At 42.1% G+C, this 23,629-nt stretch overlaps 1 protein-coding gene and 1 long non-coding RNA gene across 2 annotated transcripts in view; one reads left to right on the forward strand and one right to left on the reverse strand.

Annotated features, from left to right (window-relative positions):
• The window catches only part of LOC117775498 (adhesion G protein-coupled receptor A3), a 181,334-nt gene that overhangs the window by 132,001 nt on the left and 25,704 nt on the right, over positions 1 to 23,629 (reverse strand). Inside the window, exons 3-7 of the mRNA XM_034608698.1 lie at positions 20,929 to 21,000; positions 18,389 to 18,460; positions 18,091 to 18,162; positions 17,487 to 17,650; positions 7,991 to 8,204 (exon numbers count right to left, since the gene is read on the reverse strand). Coding sequence (XP_034464589.1) covers positions 7,991 to 8,204; positions 17,487 to 17,650; positions 18,091 to 18,162; positions 18,389 to 18,460; positions 20,929 to 21,000 — 594 coding nt within the window. The remainder of the gene's footprint in view (positions 1 to 7,990; positions 8,205 to 17,486; positions 17,651 to 18,090; positions 18,163 to 18,388; positions 18,461 to 20,928; positions 21,001 to 23,629) is intronic.
• LOC117775500 lies at positions 436 to 4,229 on the forward strand. Its single transcript, XR_004616280.1, has 3 exons — positions 436 to 546; positions 4,173 to 4,180; positions 4,217 to 4,229. It is a non-coding gene; the product is annotated as an uncharacterized LOC117775500 (long non-coding RNA).

Genomic DNA, 23,629 nt, shown 5'->3' on the forward strand with positions numbered 1-23,629 from the left:
ATATAACATCCACGTTGACGACATATGCTGTCTGAAAACCTAATCTTAACAGATGGTATATAGATAACGTATTGGGAGGTGAAGTGGAAGACCAAACCTGTTCGTCATGCTTATCAGACTCTATTTGCACAGGACTTGTATTACATGTGGGAACACAGTCATTCATGGAGCACCCCTCAACCTCTGATTAATAAAACATTTCTCACAGGATAATTACATTGGCAGGAAAGACCAGTTTTCCACGTCACACTTTGTGTATGTAAAGCCAAGTTTTTCCAATTTGCTTATTGATTTAGCAACACGGAACCTGAGAGAATTCAGCATTCGAGACTCCACTCGACTGGAAAAAAGAGAGAGAGAGATTTTGCACAGGATTAGTGTTTTCACCGTAGGAAGCACTGGGCTGAGGCTGGAAAGGACCTGGATCTCGCTATAATGTTCCGTTCATATTAGGGATGGGCATAATTAATCGACGATCGATTAATTGATCATTAAGAATTTCGTCGATGACATTATTTTTTCATCGATAAAACGAATGCATGTTCTGTTGCGTAGTGCGAGTCTTGAAGGAATGCAATGGATTTCGCTATGTGGCAGCAATTAAACATTTTACCACACGGGGCAATGTTTGAAAAAAACGCCACAGGCCTACTCAGTTACCTGCGAGTTTCCGTGTATTTCAAAAGTAAACATGAAGAGGTCACGGCGAAGTGTAGCGTGGGACCATTTTGATTTAAAAAATGACTTAGTTCACTGCCAACACTGCGAAGCTGTGTATAAGTACAACTCGGCCACGACTCAAATGATGTACCACTTGAACAACGCACATCCGACCCTGGTTCGTGGCGGTGCATCCTGCTCCCGGTCTCAACCTAGCATCAACTCGGTGTTAGCACGGAGGAGCTGCGATGCACAACGAGCAGAGAAAATTACCCAACGGATCTGCAAGTTCATCGAGATGGATATGCTACCCTTAAGTATTGTTGAGGGCGAAGGTTTTCGACAACTGATAAACTTATTGGAACCGGCATATCACATTCCGTCACGACGTACCATCACCAGACTGGTAGAAACGCACTACGAAGAACGGAAGCAGGAGCTGTTAAAAGCTTAGGTCTGAAACCTGTCAGACCTAAGCTTACGCTGGCATGTTTACACTGCTCACATCAGAGGTAACGTGTTTAGCAAAGTGATCGTCAGTTTGCTTTGGTATGTAAGCTGTGAGATAAAAAAAAAAAAAAAGACCTCATTACATTATAATGTGACATTAGTATGATGGGAGCAGAGGAGGAGGTCAGGTGATGTTATTATAGAGGGACAGAGTCAACATACTGTAGGCGGGAGGTCAAGCTGGATTGATGGGTCGCTTTAACACAGGAGACTGCTGTTCATTTCCTGTTTCCAACCAGCAGCCAATGTCATTTAAAATCATGTCCCCAGTCATTCCCTGGCTTTAACCACGTGAGTGTTGTTGTTATAAGATGATGAAGCTCCCTTAAACACTTGTTATTTTCCGTGTTATTATTTGTGCCTGCACCCAACCAAACCATATCCATAGTACTGTCATTAATCATAAAATGGATTCATTTATTTGCTGTTTGTCTATGTTTCCTTCTTAAGGGCATGAACAAGCCATTTTTTTTCCTTTTGTTTCATTTGGACGACTTGCTGTATATTGGTTCCAAGACTTGGAAAAAATAGTACAAACATAAAAATCAACAACAAGCAATAGAACTACATTTATGCTGGTCTGACTCCTGGCTCCAAAGATACAACTTTCTGATTAAAATTTTTTTAACTGTCCTTATCAGTGTTACACTTACAATACGTAACTTTGGCCTCTAGGGGTCTGTCAGTCAAAACAATAACAAGAGGCCGAGTTTGATGACACCGTGAAGCAGCGTGGGATCATGGGAGTTATTGTCTTCACCATTGCTGATATGTTCACAGATGAGGTAAAGTATTTAAGTTTTATTTACGTTAAGCAGCAAACCGCAATGAATAATCATGAGCTATTATGAGTGACAAACACAAACAGTGGAAGGAGAAAGCAGCCGGCTGGCTAACAGTGTGTTTTTCTTTTTCCACAAATAACGCAAATATTACCCAATTAAATGGCGACCAAAATGAAACATCCTGTTACCTTGAATAAAACTGGGGATTTCTCTGGGTTCGAACATTATTGGAAACATTTAGATGATGTACATACGTAGGTCAACAAAATATATAACATAGGTTGAGTCATTTTAAGACATTTGATTGAAGAATTGTTACATTTTATATATTTAACTGTTGAAGTTAACTGTGTCTGTCTATACACTTGGGTTCCATCTCCAGTGTTTTGTACAAACATATTTTCTTTTACGGAACAAAATATGATTTTTGATGTTGCTGTGAGTATGTAGTATATTTTGATTTGTCATGTATGTAGAACAAATAATACATTTAAATTTCTAATTAAATAGACTGTAGAAAGATTGAATTTTGCCACACATCTGTAAGTGCTACAACGAATACTAAAATAGCATCAATAAATAATCAATCCCCGGAAAAGTCCTGGCAAGAAAGAAGAAAATGTATCCTACGAACGTACACTATTTATAATACACACAAAATTTGATTTACAAAGTATTTTGTAATGAAACATTTGCAGTAAACAAAATCAACGGATTTACCCTGATATCCTAACAGATCACAGATCGTCCCCTGATGTGTGCAGCGGTTTGGGGATTTGTATCAGTGTCTCGGTATAAGCGGAACATTTTGTATTCATTAAACAGTTGGAGAAGTGTAATTAAGATTTATCAGTTGTTTTTTTATTCTGTCAGATGAATGTTCACATTATAAATGGCAACTGGAACAGTAGGTGTGATATAGTGCATTAAACAAAACAGATCAGGTTGAGTTTTTGTGAATGAAGGTGTTTTTTTTCTTTATCTGGAGGAACTTGTTTTTCCAAGATACTCTCCCTTTTGTTGGTGGGGAAAAAAACTTGTTTAGATTAAATACACTCACAGGTGATCATGTGGTGGATGGAGGTGGAGCTTTGTGTCCAGACACACTATGTGATGACATGCATGCAAGTGTGTGAGAAAAAGCTGCTGCACTTGTCACCTCCATCCATGAATAGTCTGCAGAGGGTACACTTACATCATCACTGAACATGGGCCAACTGTCCGAATGCTGGAAAATAAACAGGGAAACCCCCCCCCCCCACCCTGCACACATACATTACAAACCCAATCCGCCCTCTGCCCCTCTCCCTTTCCCTGTGTCTCCCACCACTCGCGTCTCGAGGGAAACCTTCACCGCTGAAGGTATATTCTCCTGCAGCCTGATCACGAACTTCAACAACCTGCTGCACTCAAACGAAACAAGGGGCGCGGAGAATGATCCCCAGCAGCCAACAGTCCAGTTTTCAGAAAAAAAAGGTCATCCTCACATATTAAACCCATGAAGATATCGCTCCAGTATGTGAGACGCTATAGGGCAGGGGCACGTATAAGTCATTCACAAAGCACTGACCTACATCCGCGGAAACACTGCACCATTGTGGAGCAGCTCCCCACAGGACTCATTAGGAACATTTATGTTAGCATCGGAAATCTCACAACTTGTTTACATAATGTTCCTTACGTGACGGGGAACTTTCTGCCCGACAACTTCATGCGAGCTCACTGATTAGTCTGGGAATTTGTGTTTTATCAGAGCTTGTGGCAGCTTTGCATTATAAATGTGCAATTTTAAACCTGCGCCTTAATGATTTTCTTTATCGAAACTATTTCATTTATTCCGAGAAGGGTTATTACATTATGCTTGTGCACATGCAGGAGCATATACACACAAATAGTAGCATAATTCTTTCTGATATATTGCTTCAATTGAAGCAAAATTCAAATCTTTGTCCAAACCCACTCTATATCACAGACTGTTAATAATTTACACTTTGCTTTATCCTGGTGTAACTTAAAGCTTTTATTTTTCTTTATTGACTGAAACTGGCAAGCAGTAAAGAGATGAACCAGTAGGTAAAATTGTATGTGTGGAGACATAATCAATTCTGGTCTCCTCAGCAACTGAAGCTGCACAGAAGCGAGTGTTCAGCCTGCTGAATTTGAAACAGCAAGAAACACAAGCAGCCGTTTGGAGAAAACACAGTAGGAAGCTGCAAGATATGTGGGTTGAATTTAAAGAAATGTAAGTTTATGTTCGTGAGCAGGAGTTAGGAAACAAAATGGGACCTTTAGCGAGATCATCAGCAGAGACACAAGGGAAGAGGCAGCAAGACATGTTTTCCTTTCCTCCTTTGCCTTTAGTACTGTTTCCAAACCAGGTACTTCATTTTGTGCAAGATTAGCCCAATTAAAGATGCAGAAGATTAAGAAGGATACATCCACAGTGTCGGCTGCACCTAGCTTCAGGGCTCTGGGATGTTTTATTAATGAAACATGAATCACAGGCTGGTCCCACTGCTGCTGCTATAGTAGCTAACACTGGGAGCTTGGCCTGACAGCATTACTCAGCAGGAGTCTGGCCCACATCGCGGAACCAGCAGGCCTCATGGGGCCTGGTTTTGGCTGCTGTTCATTGTGAGCAATGTAAACAGATCAGCTTATCGGCCAACCTGCGCCAGCAAATAAGAGGCTATGATGACGTGGCACAGAGTAAAAGCATGGGGGGAGAAGGGGAATACAAGAATAAAAATAAAAACATATTTCATAACGTTACACCTGTTTCAGTAAGTAAAAGACCATGTCATGATCCGAATGTCTCCGCAGGATTTTTGCCTGACACTGCCTAAAGCAGGATAAGCAGAATATAACTGAGAATAAAAAACTGCATAATAGTTTTGGTTCACCTTCACAGAGGTCATTTCATTGAGGCTTTGGCATCTCGCTCTCGTTGCTGCAACACTGTGCCACAAATCCAGATGAGGGCCTTAAGCCACGCGCTAAATCCTGTGTATTCAGTCTTTCCTCTCTGATGGGGCGTGCAGGGCGAGGCTGACTAACGCAGAGGACATTTGTCCAAGGTGAGCGACATCAACCGTCGGCCGTGATGACTAATATATTGTCCACTGTGACTAAATGAGCGTTCACAGCGTCTGGCAAGTCAAAGGCCAGAACATTAGTTACATTTTTTCTTTTTTCTTCTCTTCAGACTAAATGAGAGCTGGATCGGTGAAGTCACAGGACTCTTAATTTCCGCCCCCCCGTCTCTCAACACTGCAATTTAAGATCCAGCACAGGGCGAAGGGTGACGTTCAGCCCCGGCACAGCAGATTGTTTTTGTTGGACCGAGCTCCGCTACACTCTCATCAGCTATGGAAATTATGTCTGCTCCTTGCAGCTTTTGCAACAGGAGGGAGGCATTTTAGGTGCCAAGAGCAACATGACCCGCACTGTTACACTTGGGGGAGAAAATTGCATTATTTGTGTATACAAGAGGAGAGCAGCGGGCGATTGCATGCAGGGGCCCTAATCAGAATAGGAGCAATGAGAAATCCATCATGTTCTACTGGGACACCGAACTGGAAAGTCAAAACTCTGGAGGACTCTTAGTTGAGCGGGAGGGGGGGGGGGAAATGGGGAGCAGAGCACAGTTTGTGATAATGTGACTGGAGAAGCAGGAGTCTGGACCAGGAGCTGACAGATGTACACAGCCAACAGAGGGTCAGTTGAAGGACCACTCTCCTCTCTGATGGACTTCGAGGTATGAAGCCAGCGAGTTTTCACTACTGCTGCACATTAGTGGGTTTTATGTTTCCTGATAATAAGTGGATTTCAGACTCTTTACTCAAAGATACTATGTATAGAATCTTTACAGACTCATTTAAGTGATTCACATGACATGACACACAGTATATTTCTGTTTCTGAACAGTAACAAAATCCCAGTGAAAAGTGTTTATTCCATCATCTGCTTTGTGTCACCACTGGGCAAAGTCACACATTTCCTCCCACACACCAACAGTGGAGCAGTGTCTGCAGCCATGACACAGAATGTCAATATGCATTACAAATAAAAGTTGTGCCTTTAAATTATTATATAAACCTAGATGAATATTTTTCAGCAGTGCATCAGGCTGCAAACACGTTCACGTTTTATTACCTCATGAAGTGGATATATATGGCTTATTTACATATCTGTAAAACACATGGAGCAACATTCTCATTCAATCAGACTGTGTAGACTAATATTTGTTCTTCTTTAAGCTCTTTCTTGTTTTCCACCAACTCCAGAAGGATATAACTGGCTGGTGCAAACAAGAGTACAGAGGAACTGCAGAACCAGCTGATTACTCTGTTGGTTTGATTCCTATTAAATTACACAGTCATTTGATCCATTGTTACTGTATTAAATCAATTAATTCAGAAATTTAAAAAAACTAAATGTGAGGTCAATGAAGTGCTAAATGATTGGAAACATGCATATCCTCTAGTGACTGTTTCTCAGGCAGCATGTTACTGTTGTAGCTAGAGGTGGAGCTGACGTTCATTCCGTTATGAGCTTTTAAGTAGTTGAGTCTATGCATTATCCCATGCATCATACTGTTATGCTGATTATGGTTCAGTGTTTTCCATTAGCCAGGCCGTGGCAGCCCATCATAGTCCAAATTGTACCGTCGTAGTTTCCTAATGATAATAATTTTAAACAATTTTACTCTCATCGTATCAGTGGCCTGTCAAAACATTCAGGAAGCCATTTGTAAAGTATGAGTGTATCAAAAAGTGCACTGTATATTCTAAATGTAAAGACAGGAACTAGACAGGTAACATAAAAGTAGCCCAAAATTGCCCTAAAATATGGTGTTTCACTCTCTACATCTTTTGACACTGTTGGTAAACGAGAAGCGAGTGACATCAACAGGTACTGACCTTTTCTGACGAACGCCTCAATAAAAATAAACTGTGCCAGGACACATCACTACAGTGACACAAAGACACCGAGACATCACTGAAAGATCTTTCTCTACTGTAATCCAATTATTCAAGGCAGTGCATTCACCATAGGGATCACTGAGAATGTCAAGGAGTGAGCTGGGATATAATGAAAAGACATAGTATTGACTGTTAGTGGCGTTTGCAGTCAGGGGAATGTTATACCTTCCCTGAAATGAAGTGGAAATGTAGCAGGCATTCTAGTTGCCAAATAAACCACACAACAAGAGGCGTCGGGGCCCTGTTGACACAGGGAAACATATTTCTGTCAGCACTCCATCAATATTTATGTTAGACGGGCCGAGTCAGAACAGGCAGCAGTTAAACTAATCAACAGCAATGTGCTCCTGCATCTGAGCCCTGCTGCCTGTTGCATTACGACAAATGTATTTACCACAACACACACGCAAACACACATATTGCGCACACACACTAACGCACAACCATACGCGCCGCAGACCATCAAGTCGACAAAGACAGGAAGAGGATGGACGCTTGCAGCAACGTCTTCAATCAGGGAAAAATGTGCGAAAAGCCAGTGGTGCAGCTCTACCATATCACCACAATTATGATTCAGCATCTGTTCCCCTTAGCGTGTGATCAGCTCAGCGCTCCGCCGGCGCTGGGGGAGCGGCTGAGGCGGCCGGCATCCAGAGACGAGCCGCAGATTGCTCTGAAGTGGTGGCACGCTGCCAAGCCACTTCTGTCCTGTCCTTTCAGATCCTTATCAAGGGCACCAGTAACAAAAGGTAAATCACAGCTCCGATGGGTGAGTGGGAGACAGAGACAGGGAGAGAGGAGTGTGTATGTGTGTCTGTCACATCCGTGTCCGTGACCCCAGTTAAACAAGTCTGTGCTGAATGAATGAATGAGCATGTGTGTGTATTCTATGTTGTTTGCCATCTTTGTATGTGCTTGTGTATTTTGGATCGCATTACTCATGTGTGTGTATATGTGTCAGTGAAACAGGCTGGTCGACACCTTATCAGCTCCCTGCTCACATTTGGCTCATCCATCCCCCCCCCCCCCCCTCCTCTCCTCTACGTGTACCTGGTCAGCAGGCAGCAGTCGTGAAGCAGGGTCTCCTCCACATAGATGCCTCGGTCCTCCTGCGTGGTCATGGCGTGGCCGTTGTGACGCCACCGCAGCTCCACTGACGGGTCCACGTAGGAGGCAGTGCACTGCAGGGGGAGCCGGTCCCCACGAAAAACCAGTTGGCGCTGAGAAGGGATGAGCTGGAAGAGGGGCATCTCCAGAGGTCCATCTGGAAGATGAGGAGAGGATAAAACAGGAAGGTCAGCTTGTAAACCTTCACTTCCCCTTCCCCCCCTTCCTGAGGCGGAAAGGTAGAGGAAGAGTGGGGAGGTCATTCTTCCATCCTTGAGAGGAAAAGAAAGAGAAAAAATTGTGGTTTTTACCGCATTGGTGTTCTGCAGGATTTTGCCTATTTTGCCAGCAGTATTAACAAACAACAAATGAGGCACTGCATGCTTGGACTGTCAAACTCATATCAAGCCTGCACACACTAGCACAAACACACAAATCCTTACCCTGTGCACAAACAGTACACACACACACACACACACACACACACACACACACACACACACACACACACACACACACACACACACACACACACACACACACACACACACACACACACACACACACACACACACACACACACACACACACACGTGCATTCCCCAAAAAATACTGTCAACACACAAATATGCACATACACAGTGCATTCTGTCAAGGTCACACTCCAGCCCCCCCGTCCCACATGTTGATGCTCTTGAGTGAGATGAACAGCAGCTGATAAAGGAGAACAGCCTTGAGCACTCCCCTGGACTCTCCTTGACTCCGTACATGCTCTGGACGCCTGGTGCAACATCAGTGATAGGATTACCTACCTCGTAGCTGCCTCCAGTCCTCAAGCCTTTTTTGCCAGAGAATATGCTAACGTCAACGATTACATTAGAAGACAGAGGAGAGTGTTAAGTCCATTGCTAGAATATGGGAGGGGGTTTGATATTTAGTGATAATCCCTCAATCCCTGATTATTCTAATTATACTGTATGATATATAAGATAAGTCAGTGTCTCTGATCATGATGAAGCCGTAAAGTATCAGTTTCTGCCTGGTTTGGTGAGCGTGGACTGGCCATTAGGAGGGAAGTCTTGCAGGTTGAAGGAATACGTTTTTCTGGAGACGGATGATGCCTTTAGCATAAATTGTCAATAAGAGATGCAAAAGGTGACCGAAAGCATAGCGGTGTAACAGTACACAAAAATCATGGTTTGGTACGTACCTCGGTTTTGAGGTCACGGTTCGGTACATTTTCGTAGAAGCAAGAAACAGAAAACATTGAACTGATTTTGTATTTCTTTGTATTCAACCCTGACTGTGTCTTTCTTACCAAAGTAATTTTTACAAACTTGAAATAACAAAATAAACATTTATTACTAAATGAATAAAAATATATCCATTAAGGTGCAGTGTGTAGAAAATCAAGTGTACTTAAACTGCACCACGTATAATTATCATTATTAAATATATGTATTTTCATTTTTTTTTATTCAAAAATATTTACTTGTCCACATTGTCTGCAGATAGGATTAGATGCCCTGATGGCGCTGGCAATGTCTCCTCTGTGGAGAACACTCACGCTAGTGACAGAGGGCTGGTGTGACTTTCTGGCTGAAATGCCGACAAGAGGGAACTTTGTAACGGGGCTCAATTACTTGCAGTGTGTGTTTGAACCCTGCGTTCTCAACAACAGAGGACGGTTGCATGTCCACAGGTAAAAAACACCTATGACGCTCGTTATTGCTTAGACACGGTCTTATATATTTGCAAGCGGCTGCTTTAATGTCGCGGGGAGCTGGGTTTGCACTGAACTCGTTTTTTCCTTGTCCCTCTAATGTTAGTGGACATCACTCTGGTGATGCCGTTTCAAACGAGTCGGCATGTTCGATGTGCTGCCAGCTACATATCCGATAGCAGTTGCGCAATGTCAGCTTTTGTACAATCCACTTGTTTCTGTCTGTCGTCATTATAGTTGACTGTGAAACTCAATGTTTCTGCAAAGTGGACTTAAATGATGAGGGGGGGTCTACCTACCTACATACTTACCTACCTACATCAATCAATCCATCAAAAGTTATTTGTATAGTCCATATTCACAAATCACAATTTGCCTCATAGGACTCAACAAGGTGCAACATCCTCTGCCTTTAACTCTTGACTAGGGTGAGGACAATCTAAATGAAAGCAGGGAAAAAAACAACCCTGTCTTCCTTCCCCTGGTGGTGGTTAGCATCTATGTTGCAGCTCCTCTGCTAATTCAGATCATTTCTACATTACTACAGCTATAGGCGCCAATCCACAATTAAACGTACACTTGAGTTGCTCAAGTACTCTCTACTCCCTCGTACTTAAGTGATTTCTTGTTGTCCCATTTGCTTTTTATTTTCAGACTTCTCCATTTCAGTTAACTCTCCTAGGCTACTAGGAGAATGCTACTTGCCCTATGTGTCTCATCATCAGTTATTCCTCTGCCTCCTTTATTGGTAATGGTACATGTAATAAATGTAGTGTATTGGCAGCAATGGAGGCTTAGCAAACTGTAATGCCATCACCACACCTAAGCTGTCCTTACAAAAAGGTGCCTTATAAGCATACAAAGTCAAGGTGATCTCAAACCTTTACATTATATGTGGAGTCTCTCTCTTAGAGAAACATATCTAACTTGGCTCACCTCGCCAAACCAATCTTTGTGTCCTTTCTATCAGTCTCCAAGAACGTCAAAGTCCATTCTCACAGATATATTTAGTACTTTCCTTCAGTAATATCTATTTGGCCTCCTTACTCAACCTTGGGTCATAAAGATACTGCAAAAGAGAAAAAAAAGGACTCTGTTATTCCAAATATGTGGTGATCATCCTCTCCTGACCTTATTCTGTGAACTGTCATCGTGGGTAGGAGGCCTAAGAAAGATATTTCATACAAAGTGAAAAAAATAAAACTAAAACTAACAAAATAGATCAACACCATAAAAATCTCCATAACAGGATTAGCTCAGCACGTTGCATGTTCGTTCATACAGGGCCAGACATTTCCTTGGACATGCTCCAAAGAGCAGAATAAGCATGCACTTGCCTTCGCTTGTATTCCAATCAATGGTGGATTCTGCTGCCGTCTGACAGGCGATTCAATACAAGGGTCATAAAGTCTTTTTATTGCTTCATGTGTCGCTTTGCAGAAAGAAAAAAAAAAACAATACTGAAAGATCCATGTCGGGTGATGTGGCAGCATGTCTACAGCCCCGAACCTAACATTTCCACTGTTTATGTGAATATACTGCAGAGGCCAGTAAGCAATCACAGCTATTAACACATGCACGGCTTTGACCTCAATTTCCGTAATTTATAATCATAGGTGCATAATCAAAAGTGTCATGTTTTGGTGTGTAACATTAAAAATATGTCATTAATATAGGATCTTACGTGATGCCATCTCTGCGTAATTACTGGAGCTGACCCTGTTAGAGTGTTAAGACTCTGATAGTCTTCGGCAACAGTGGCTGAGGCTTTGTTATCTGCTGCGGGTGACACACAGCTGAAACAGCAGAGGGGCCATTGACTGTTGACTTGGCTGATGCTGATACTGTTGAAACAACGCTTTGAGCCAAGGATCAGAGAGCGGCTGCTTGGCTTCGCCCGCTGGACACTGCAGAGCAAAGATGCAGTTACTGGTTGCGTGTGTGTGCCTGTGTGTGTGTGCGTGCGTGCGGGTGCGTGTGTGTGTGTGGAGGAGCAAGAGAGATGGCGACAGGCCTGATGATAGAGTTCATTAACAGTGTGGCTCAGTCTGTAGAGCAAACAGTAATGCACCCTGACTACCAGGGCTTTGTGAGTATACAACGACTAGAGATCTTTATAGATGGATCTTAGAGTGTGTCACCACACCAATAATCATACACTGATATGAAACTCAATGAAATTATTTTTAAAATGTATTAAACCAAAACCAATTTTGATAGAATTGAATTCACTGAATTCAGACTTCACACGAATAAAGGATTAACATGATCTGTTATCTCATTAATAAGAGCCTCATGGTTAACTGTCTGCTCTCAGTGTATAAGAGTTCATATTACATTACTGTTGACACAAATGGAGCCTCCTGCTGCTAACTGTTTCATATTAGACATGTTCAAGTGTCCAAACACTAAGATGGCTGTTACTATAAAGCAGCCCGGGGAAGACAACGTGTTACTATAATTAGCATTACCTAGGATGGGTTATTCAAAAATGTGTCTATAAAACAAGACAAAGTCTTTTTAAGTATTTTTCCATCAGCGGATCATTTTTTGCATGAAATTATAAGAGATAAAACTTTACTGCCAATTAGTGAATCAATTTCATTCTTCTGTGTTTGCATGATAAATTATTCATTGAATTAAATCATTTTTAAAAGACTATAAGTAAAAAAATAAATGGTATATAGCTGGACTGCGTCTGGGCAAGCAGAGGTGAAGTTTGCTCTTTTTTTCATGTGAATATAAAGTGGCCGTGTCATAGTTCAGTTATGAAATTAAACTGCACCAAAGAACGTCTCTCCTGTTCTGCTGACAGCGTTGTTAGCGGGCGTTAACTTTGCTTAGCAGAGCACGTTCCCATGACAGACATGGTTCTCGGCTGGCTGGCAGAACTCTGCAAACACTTGAAAATCATATTTAAAAAGCAAAGAAGTTGAATGGACGGCCCGCAGAGAGACACAGGTTCTTTGATTGGCCAGTTTCAGCTTGGAGTCTGTTGTTAGGTCAGGCCAATCAGAGCTCCCTCTGCTGCATCAGATAACATAACTATTTTTTTCATCGATGTGTAAAAAGACTTGAAATTTAAATATAAAAATATATTAACCAAAAGTGATAATAAGACTCCATAATTGTTTACATGCGGAAACATGTAATTCGCCTTCTATATACTTCATTTCGGTAAAAGTCAATTTTGACGCCTGTTGACAAAAAAGACGTTTCTGTGAGTTCTTTTTATTTACTGATCTTCTTCTTCACACACAGTCAAAAGTGTAACTTCTCAGTTTTGACTTTGATCAAAATCAAAACAGTTTTCAAAATATAGCAAAGCAGATATTCTCCGTCTCTGACTGACTCTCCAGTTTGTTTTTCTACAGTCCCTTCAGTTTCTCCTTCTTTAAAAGAGGTGTGTGACTGAGCTTCAAAGATGAATATCACAGACGACATTGAGTCATATTTGGTGATATTTTTATATCATTGATTAGAGGCACACCACGGGCTATAAGACTCAGGCCTGCACATGGAATTTAATTGAATGACATGATGCCCATAAAGGCCAGTTGCAGTGCTGTGTCATCATGCAATAAAGAACAGCTATAGAAAGCCGAGGCTCGTCCTGCAGCATGTGACGTGCCGTGTGGGCTCCGCACTTTACGTCTGTGCTGTGGCTCTCATCCCAGCAGTGTCTAATAACCAGGGGCCTGTGGTTAGATGAGTAAAACAGACGCCTGACCTGACCTCAACACAGGAAGCCACCTGATCGTGACAGGAAGCCGCATGCGCCCCTCCATTCCCTCTCATTTGCAGGCAGTACTCGACCTGCAGCGGTGGAGGGACAGGGGCTCATTGCCGGAATGTATGGTGCAGACATCTGCTACCGATCACGCTGGAGCCGCCGGAGAAAGAAACAGATGCATCTTCTATGACGCACCTTCATAAAAACAATGGGGGGAATATCTCAGTGGAGAAATATTAATATTTCCAACGTTATGTGAGAGTAGAAGCAGAATATTGTTATCCCATCCCATCACTTATCTTGATAACAAGACGCTAGCAGCAGGTTCTGAGCACATCCACCATCCAAAAAGCCATGACCAGGTCCTGGCCGGTAGACGGCATACTTTCACAAAGTGAAAGCATATGAAAATAACAACCATCAAATACGATTTAAAAATATGGTTAGAGCAACACCACTGTATCTAATTGAAAATTGCCTGGTACAGAGTGAATAAATACTGCAAGATGGAGGTGGGCTGTCGAAAGGCGGATGGATCCAAGCATGGCAAGAGCAGGAAGCTTCCTCATTGTAATCCCTTAATGGATGCTTTAAGGGCTGAAAGGAATGCTCCTCTTCCTGCCACTGGGTTCCACTCAGGGCTCTTTGTTCGCTGGACTACGCAGAATTACCCTGTAATTGCTTTGGTTTGTTCTGCGTAAATGAGAAAACAGGCATAATAAGGATTACACAGAATAACCCCAGAGTGTGTGTGGTGCAGACTTCTCTGGATGGAGCCGTTTGTGTATTCAAACACACAACCTGCAGGTGAAGATGGCAATGTACACGCTGCAGCCTGGGAAACACTTCTCCTCATAATATTTCTGCAGACGCCGTGCATGCAGTGAATATTCATTTCATGTCCCTTCGCTTCACACACACACACACACACACACACACACACACACACACACACACACACACACACACACACACACACACACACACACACACACACACACACACACACACACACACACACACACACACACACACACACACACAAATGCAACCGAGATAGTCCAGCGCTAACCAAGGATTTTCTCATTCCGGAGCAATATCCCCTGCATGAGCCAGATGTAAGAAGAAGAGGAGGACGATTCTATCACATATGAGATACAATTCCCCTGTGGACGGCAGCAGAGAGCATGGAGATAGAGCAGCGGAGGGGAGACGGGGAAGGAGGCAGTCGGAGATTGCCTGTTTGTAACCAGTCGTTCAGAAAGACTTTTGGATTTCTCTTTACTGTAGCTAACTGAGTGTCGACAGTAAAGAGGCCATTTTGCTCTGCTTAAAACCTGCACGGATGGACACTACACATGTGTCTTAATATTTTAGTCTTCAGACTCATATTTGGTCTTAGTTTTGCAAATAAAGTTGATATACAACTTAACAGAACTCTGAAAACGCCGAAATGTAATGTATGAAAAAGACCACCAGTTCAGTGAATAATTCAAAGGAATACAAGCCACACACTAGAACAGTAATGATGAATATTCTGTTTCATTTCCTAAAAAAAAAAGCGTCATTGTAGATAAACCAGTTAGGAAGATCACAAAGATTTCTAACTTCACTCTGCACCATTGAGTGTTTATAAAAAGCTCTGCACACAGCGTCCAGCACACAAACAACCACAAGTGACAGTATATTGTAGAAATGTTTGAGGAGGACTAGTTCCATGATGCAAAGGTTTTAGTTTTGAAGTGCTTTTTTTTTTACTGACTTTGATGTAGGTTCAGGCAATATAACATTTCATAATAAAGGACCCCCTCTCTACCTTCCTAAACCATATACTGTATATTCTACATATATATATATATATATATATATATATATGTGTGTGTGTGTGTGTGTGTGTGTGTGTGTGTGTGTGTGTGTGTGTGTGTGTGTGTGTGTGTGTGTGTGTGTGTGTGTGTGTGTGTGTGTGTGTGTGTGTGTGTGTGTGTGGCACACCTGATCTTTTCTACCAACCACTTTCAGTATATTTAAACATTTTCACACTTGGCAACTGCCCAGTTAAACTTCAGAGCTAACGCCTTCACCCACCGACCAGTGAGCGACCCAAAAAGAACGACTACCAGCTCAAGTGTTATATACTTTGCTCAAAGCACTTTAACAGTGGTTTGAGAGGCAGGGGAGAGCACAGCTAATATATTTTCCCAGGACATATTTCCACTTCTTATCTACGGGTTTGAACCAGAAACTTCGGTCGCATAACTTCCTTCCTCTGGCTTTTAAGGCACTTGCAGCCTATAACACAGGTGGTGCATGATAGGGCAAAGGTCACACAAAGACTAAATTAACAGACTGTTTCTGCCTGGGGGTTTGAAGCTGGCAATTTAGCACTAAATCGTATATTATATGCCTTATATTAGTCTTGTCAAACAGTTCACAGCATGTGCAGAGATAACAGAGGAGAGGGAAGCCTATTATCAGCTTGGATCTACTTAATCATGTTCTCATTGTGCCAACCACTTGAAAATGTGATGTTAGTGAAATTAAACTGTTTCTTGCCGATGAGAAGTCTCAGGGGCCATTCTTAAAGTGTAACGATGTCCCTTATCTTATAGATTCCTCTTTGTCAGAGCTCAGCAAAAAGTCTGTCTAAAGAAACCATTCAATCCAGCCTCAAGGTCTGAAACAGGTGCTTCCTCAATTTAAAATGTCCTAAGAATACCAGTTTTAGTGTAAATGATCCAGGATTCATTGGGTGGAGATTGTATTTGGCTTATCTTGTGACAAAAAGGAAATCTATGAAGACTTTCTATTGTTGGAGGAACATCCTGAAATTGAATGGAGAACAAAGTCACATTGTCTAGTTTAGTTTACATATTTGTCTCAATAACACAGTAGACACTCAGTAGAACTACATGGCCCTGTTGCTCTCACAAAGGGGCTCCATTCTAATATTTTGCTTTTGATAAAGGTTTTTTATTTGTCATTCAAATCTGACAACCTGCTTATCTCCCAATCACGTCAGAAGAAAGAAGAAACTTTATTTATCTTGGGAGAGTCTGTAAGACAGTAAGTGTCAGAACTCAGGGAGCCGCTGGCTTTTATTCTGGTCTCATACTCAAGGACTAATTTACACCTGGGATGCCAGGTGGGATCAATTCATTAACTCATGAACAGAAGTGCTAATTATGTAGAGCATTATCCGGGGACTGTCGGTGGGACATCGCACTTGATGCTACAAATTCAGATGCAGGGAGTAAAGTGTGCAAGGAGGAATGTTACTAAATATTGTGTGAAATTATCTTAATGGAAACAGTTCATTATTGTTTTTTATGAGTGAGTATGTAAATACGGTGAAAGTATCACCACGTTCAATCCTTAGAGAAAGGCACAGCCCGGATTTAGAAACTGTCAGGACTTGTGTAATGTCAAAACTATACCATCACCACCATCAGCCACTTCCCCAGCACAGCTCACCCGCACCCATCAACTCGTTTTCTTTTTTTTTTTAACTTGAAAACTAGAAACACCGAACAAGTAATTCTGTCTCTAGGCTAGCAGCTACAACACAGGAAAATGTTCATTCCAGCCCTGACTGGCCATCGCCAGCTTTACCAAGCTTCAATAGTAGGCAGCAATCTGTTACCTGTGTTTGGCCTGGCCATGTAGCTCTGTCTTAGGGTAGAGCTAATGGGGATCCTTCTAAATAAACAAATAAATGTGTCACTCATAAAATAGTCAGGGAATCAGGAAAGAAGCTCAGAGACACAAAAGACCCTGCTGTCGCTCAAGCTCCAGAGAGAAGCATGAGAGGGGAGATGCAAATCTATACTGAGATGGTTTTGGGATATTTAACACAAAATTTGAACACTGGAAACATGTAAATTATGGGACCTTTAACTTCTTTGCTGACTTAACATTGACTTGAACCGTAACCGTAAAAAAACACCTGTCGATGTTAACCTCACACCGTTATCATAGGTTCTTACCACATCTGAGTTGCTGTTCACGTAGGTTGCGAAACTCCAGGCCGTGGAGGCGGGTGGGGAACACACACACCGTGTCGTTCCCAATCCTCACCGAGTTGCTCCGGGCCCAGAGGAGCAGCCACTTCAGCTGACAGTCACAGAACAAGGTCTCAGTGTGGAAGTGCCTGGTGGGAATACCAGCGTACAGTTACATACTGTGTGCTTGAGTTTGTGTCACTGCATTTGAGCAAGCGTCCATTGATTTAATTAATTCCGCAGTTAAACTAATCGAGTGCTTTGTCACATTTTGACATGTTACAAAAACACCGACGTAAATGATGAAATTAATGATGGTTTCATTCCATTGGAGTGTGCCAGTTCGCGGGTGTAAGCACTGTGCACGCTGACTCACTGGCAAGGGTTACTGGCCCACCTACACAGAACAGTCATCGCTAATGTCATTAGTTACACCGGTGTTTTTTTTTTGCTATAACAAAGACAAAATATCTGCAGTGAAAACGGCCTGAGACTTGTTGACTTTTTCCCTTTTACCCTGCTCTACACTAAACAATAACCGCTGAGGTTCAATCTTTTATTTTGTGTTCATGCATGTGTTTTGCCTTACAGCACTCTGAGAGCCACAAGGTGTGTGAAGAGTCCCACAGTGAGTGTGGAGAAGATGTTGCCAGATAAATTCCTGTTTGTGGAAAAAAGAACAGACAAACACACACAGACACACAAAGACACACACACACACACACACACACACATTCATTGAGAAACAGACCACTCCTCGCACTAAATCCAAATTACTGTATTATGTTATGCATTGCTAAGGCCATATAAAAACACCACAGTCTCTATACAACGTAAATTAAGCATAAAGCAATGCAATTCATATTCTCAATGTAGGGATTACTCACAATTTTGAGAGGTTGCCCAGATTGAGAAACATTTGGGGGGAAAGACAGCCAATCCTGTTGTTGGATAGGTCCCTGCGAGGACAAAAAAGGTAGAGAGAGAACATCCAGTGGTTCATGTAGAAATCATAAATTCTCGATATCGTGGACAAAACAAGAGACAGAGCACAAAGGGAATCATCTGCAAAAAAAGATCTGAGTCTGTGTTAGTGTCTGTTTTCATGCTTGCTTGCCTTTTTAAAACAAAGGGGACATAAGCAGCTGTGAAAGCTGTGTTAGTAAACCAGTGCCATGTTCATTCATCCATTCAACATCCTCAAATATGTCTCCTGACCTTTTGTAACCTTTTAGTCCTCACATAAGCGCCGCAGCCACACAACCGAACAAACACACACATGCATGCAAAAGAGTGGCTGAGCGCTGTCACGTCCGTGGCTCCGTGCCCTCGCACTCTGTAATTAAAGAGCTGCTTTGCTGGAGCAGCTGTGGGAAAATAAGCAGAGCACTCGAGTAATCACCAGTTGGGGAGCACTTAAATTAGCACTCTGCTGCTCCCCGAGCTCGGTGCACACGCGCCCCGAATCAGCCTGGCTAACTCGCTGCATGTGTGCCCGCCAGCCCAGATCCCACTAACTATCAGGCTGAAATCATGTCACTCACTCTGATGCCTATATGTAGAGAAGCAAGGACGAGAGAATCCAATGAGAATATTACTTAAGTAGAAGTTCACCAAAAAGAACAGGAAAATAACCCCTAATACTAAACTCTTTCCATAGCTTTGTGCATGTTTGCGTCACAAAGGAGACTCGATGTCTTTTGTAACTTCTAAAAACCAAGTTTGCATGATGTCAATAAAAAATATTACATAATGATATATATTTAACTTTTGGAAGTTTCTGTGGCCCTTGCAGGACTGTAATAACAGACAATTAACATATTTTCCTATTATCACTACTTATATGTTTCAGTTTAAAAACTATATATAAATTACATAAAGCCACAGAAAGCCAACAGTGATCAGTTAGCATGTTAGCAGATTTAGACGCTCGTAGTGGCTAGCTTGTTTAACTCCATCGTACCCTTGATCCTTTAGCTTGCAGGTTGTAACGGTCAATCAAGTTTCTCCCTGTGGTGGTTAACGTAAGCACCTGAAGGTGGTTAATCATTACCTCTAAAAACTAATTTATGCTTAAAATTAGATTCGTATATGGACAGAGCCTTCTGTCCGTACTTCATTTTGTCCGTATTTGTGCACGTATTTTGAAAGCTTACAGATAAGGACAAAACAGACGAAACGGAGCAGTGCTACCAGAAACCACAGGGGGGCAGTGTAGCCAATAGTTCAATCGATATGATCAAAGGACTCGAGGAACACATTTTCACAATGGCAGAACATTTTTGAGGGAAGACTTTGCAAGTTGGTCAGAAACTACAGACATCTATATGTCACAATGTATTTATTGGACTCACAAACCTCCGCCGTTTACAGCGTGGCAGCTTTTGCCTTGTTCTAAAGACAAACATTATCACAACCTCCTCCTCTGTCGTCATGTTTGTTGTTGCTAGAAAACCTCAAGGCTTTGCTGCCCTCTAGTGGATCTATTGCTTAACAAACATGTCAACGTTAAGGACGCTGAGACATGCGACGGTGTGACATTTACATCATTGGAAACGTATGCATCTCTTTTCATTTGCAAAGGCAGCATTTAAAGAACTGGCTTCAGAATGATAATCTACTACCTTTGTGTGAATATTAGAAGTTGGGTGCGTTAGACAGCTGATGCCACTATTTTTGCAGCAGCAGGAAGCCAATAAATTAGTGCTAAGAGATGAGGTGTGGAGCAGCAGTCAAACTTCAAACTCATCAAAATGAGGACCCTAATAGTGTCTTCAGCGGTCCTTGATTTTCCTTCTCCTCAGTGGAGTGGGAGCCACAGTGGACATTTATGTCACATGCCTCATTAGCCTACTTTATAATTTATCCGCTAACTCTGTTTCCATTGCATTTTGTCACGTTTTACTTTTAGCGAGGCACTAACTTCCCCCTGATCTGTCATCCGTATAAACCCTGTGTTATTTCAAGTTTTTTTGCAAATCTCCAGCATTTCCTCTGCTGAAAATGTCCTTAGAGACAAAAGGATGGAACTACATCCTCAGCAGAAGGTTGGTGGTTCTGATCCCCAAATACTTTGTGGAGAAAGTGAATGGCAAATGATTCCCCTCTCTTTAACCCCTACAGTCGATGTCCCGTCTGCCAAAACATGACACCCTCCCTAATCACAGCAGGCAGCTCCCACTTGTGAATGTGTCCAGCTGTATTAGCGTGAAGGACGGCACTACTTAAGATCGGCCCCTCAGTTGGCTTTGTCTGGAGCAGGAAAGTTCAGAGAAGCCTGAAATAGTAGTTTCAGCATATTTGCTTCACTTAAATATTTCAGTTCTCCCTTTTGCTCTGCAGTTCAGACACTCTTCTTTCTCGTCGCCTCTAAAGCCAGAGAACTTGTCCCCTGGAGAAGGCTATTAGAAGGCTCCATCATACTTACAGTCTCCTCAGAGCCAGCAGACCACGGAAGGCCCCGGGCTCCACTGTGCTAATCAAATTATTCTTCAGGTCCCTGGAGAAGAGAGACAGAGAGAGAGAAAGAGTTACAAAAGTTATGTCAGTCATCTCTATCTATCTATCTATCTATCTATCTATCTATCTATCTATCTATCGCTCACGATACACTCCCACGCTTTCCAAAGAAAACATGAGTCATTGGAAATGTGCATGAGCATGTTTATATTGCTCACAGAGAAGAGTGCAGTCCTCAGACTAAGGGTTTGTCATCTACTGGGAATCAAGGGAAGGGCTCAAGCTACAGAAATGAGGAAAACTTAAGTCTTGCATAAGGACAGCTTTAAGCAACATCCAGACCAAAGTATGTGAAACAAGAGAACTTATACTAAGCCTAAATAAAATGTTGAATTCAAATGTTATATTAGACGTAAAAGCTGGGGCCATTTGTTATTGAGTGCACGTGCACCTGTTGGCTGGACAGCACAAACTATTTCCTGCATGTTGAGACCACATCCAGTCAAGAGGCAAACTCACACACACACACACACACACACACACACACACACACACACGTTGCGGTTTCCAGCCAAGCACGCCTTGTCCGCCCCCACCGCCGACCCCAAAACCTCTGACGCTACTAAAAATGGATCTCAGAGAAATCTCCTCTCTGGTTTTTCTCCGCAGGCCAAAGAAAACTTCCTGAAATTGTGTCCCTGGTTTCCTCTGACTCTGTACTGTGTGTCCAGTCAGTGTGATGAGAATAAGAAGGTAGTGCCTTTTCCTTAAAAAATGTGATCAACAATGTAGCTCAACTCAGCCCAAAACTTTTTTTTTTTTTATAAATGAACAGACACACAGGCCAAATCAGGGCCAGCCAAGAAAAACAGAACCAGACCCATAATAACTATCAGAGCCTCAACCATTGTCCCAAAGTGAAAATAAAAGTTATGCTGGAACTCCTTTTATTTGACATGTGGGACCGTTTGGCAGCAAAATGTCCTATTTTACTTAATCACAGCAGAAGATAAATCACTCACAGTACTGCATTCAGTACAGAATGAAAGATTTAAAGTACAGGAGCCTGACAGTAATACATTTTTCATCTTGAGACGTCTGCATCACTACAACTAGAGTGCACGTATGAAAGGTTGCTTTGCAGTAACTGATGTTAATTTGCTCAGCGTACAGCGTTAGTTAAACGTACAGAAGACGAGCCGTCATTAGCAGGAGAAAAATGACTCCCATCCAGGGTTAACGATCTGTGTCTTGTATTTAATTGTTTGCTACATGGTTAAAACACACTTTGTCTGCATCATTAGTGCTCCACAACGCATAGCGACCAGGCTGACGTGCACCTCCCGCATTTCTTTTTCTTTCTTTTGTTTTTCAGATAATATTTAAATGTGTTTTTGAGCTGTAAACTAAATAATGTGATTGTACTGTGATGAAACATATTAATGGTGCTATTAATGTAAAAATGTTTACCAAATTTATAAAAAGATTCTTTAAATTGTATTAAATGTGGGCAGATTCATTATCAGACTGACAAACTCAGGGACCGTCGGAAATGCTAACGTCCACTAGCTTAGCCACTTCTGGGGGACTTTTAGGCTTAAAACACAATGGAAATGACCTCGTTTCTAGTCGAATATGAATGTCACAGCTTGTGGACACTTGGATGACACCACACGAGCAGTATGGAGGCATGGTATGTTTTTTCAGTTGATTTATTACTTCAATTGTATTGGATTCAGGTGCTACACTGTTTACCCCTGAAACTCCAAACGTGTATTTCTGCTGACTTTTCACAATCAGATTTCCTAATGAGGCTTTCTGTAGGCATCCTTCGGGATTCGTCAATCACACAGCAAAGCGTCGCACACCGTAGGAAGAGCACTGATGTTGCCTTTCCTACCCGGGTCCAGTCAGGTCAGCTGGCGGCTAGCTCTCATCTCCGCTGTCGTCTTTGATCATGTACAAACTGCTACAAAAGAGCGGATGGAGGGTGGAGGTCAAGAGGTCAACCGCCGTGCCTGCAGCACCTCCTTTTATCCTGAGACCGTCTTGCTGCTCGCTGCTCTGCAGTGTTTGGATTTGCTGAACGTTGGACATTTTTCCAGCTCGTTGACTCGCTGTTGTACCAAAGGGTCAGAGGCCACTGCTCAGGGAGTCTACATGCAGGAATGTGTGCTACTGTACAGGGATCAAGAAATGCTGAATCCAGTTCTCCACAATGTAAGACAACAAGCAGCAGAGAGACGGTCACATGAGACACTTTTATAAGAAGCCAAGTGGCCTAACAGGAACCATACCACTGTATGTGAACAAAAAAACTGAGTATTAGCAGTATTTGTTTTCAAATTTTGAATTTCTGAAGATTTTGCCTGAAAGTGTTATTATATTGTATATGAATATAATTTAAATTTTTACTGATAGAACAACAATGATTATTAGTTTGTCAACACATTATATTCCTATTATGGACAGAAGAATAGTTTGAGTTTCAACTGTATCCACGTTTGTTTTACTAGTTTCCTGTATGAGGTCATTTTTAAAGCCATATAAAACAAACAATGGTATAATGGGCAACACAACAACCTTTTGTCAGACCTGAGTCGACACGCACTGCCAAATTAATAATATAAATAATGATTGTGTGTTATCAACTGCAGAGCGTCCAGACG

The sequence above is a fragment of the Hippoglossus hippoglossus genome, chromosome 15 (assembly GCF_009819705.1).
Source record: "Hippoglossus hippoglossus isolate fHipHip1 chromosome 15, fHipHip1.pri, whole genome shotgun sequence".
Lineage (NCBI taxonomy): Eukaryota > Metazoa > Chordata > Actinopteri > Pleuronectiformes > Pleuronectidae > Hippoglossus > Hippoglossus hippoglossus.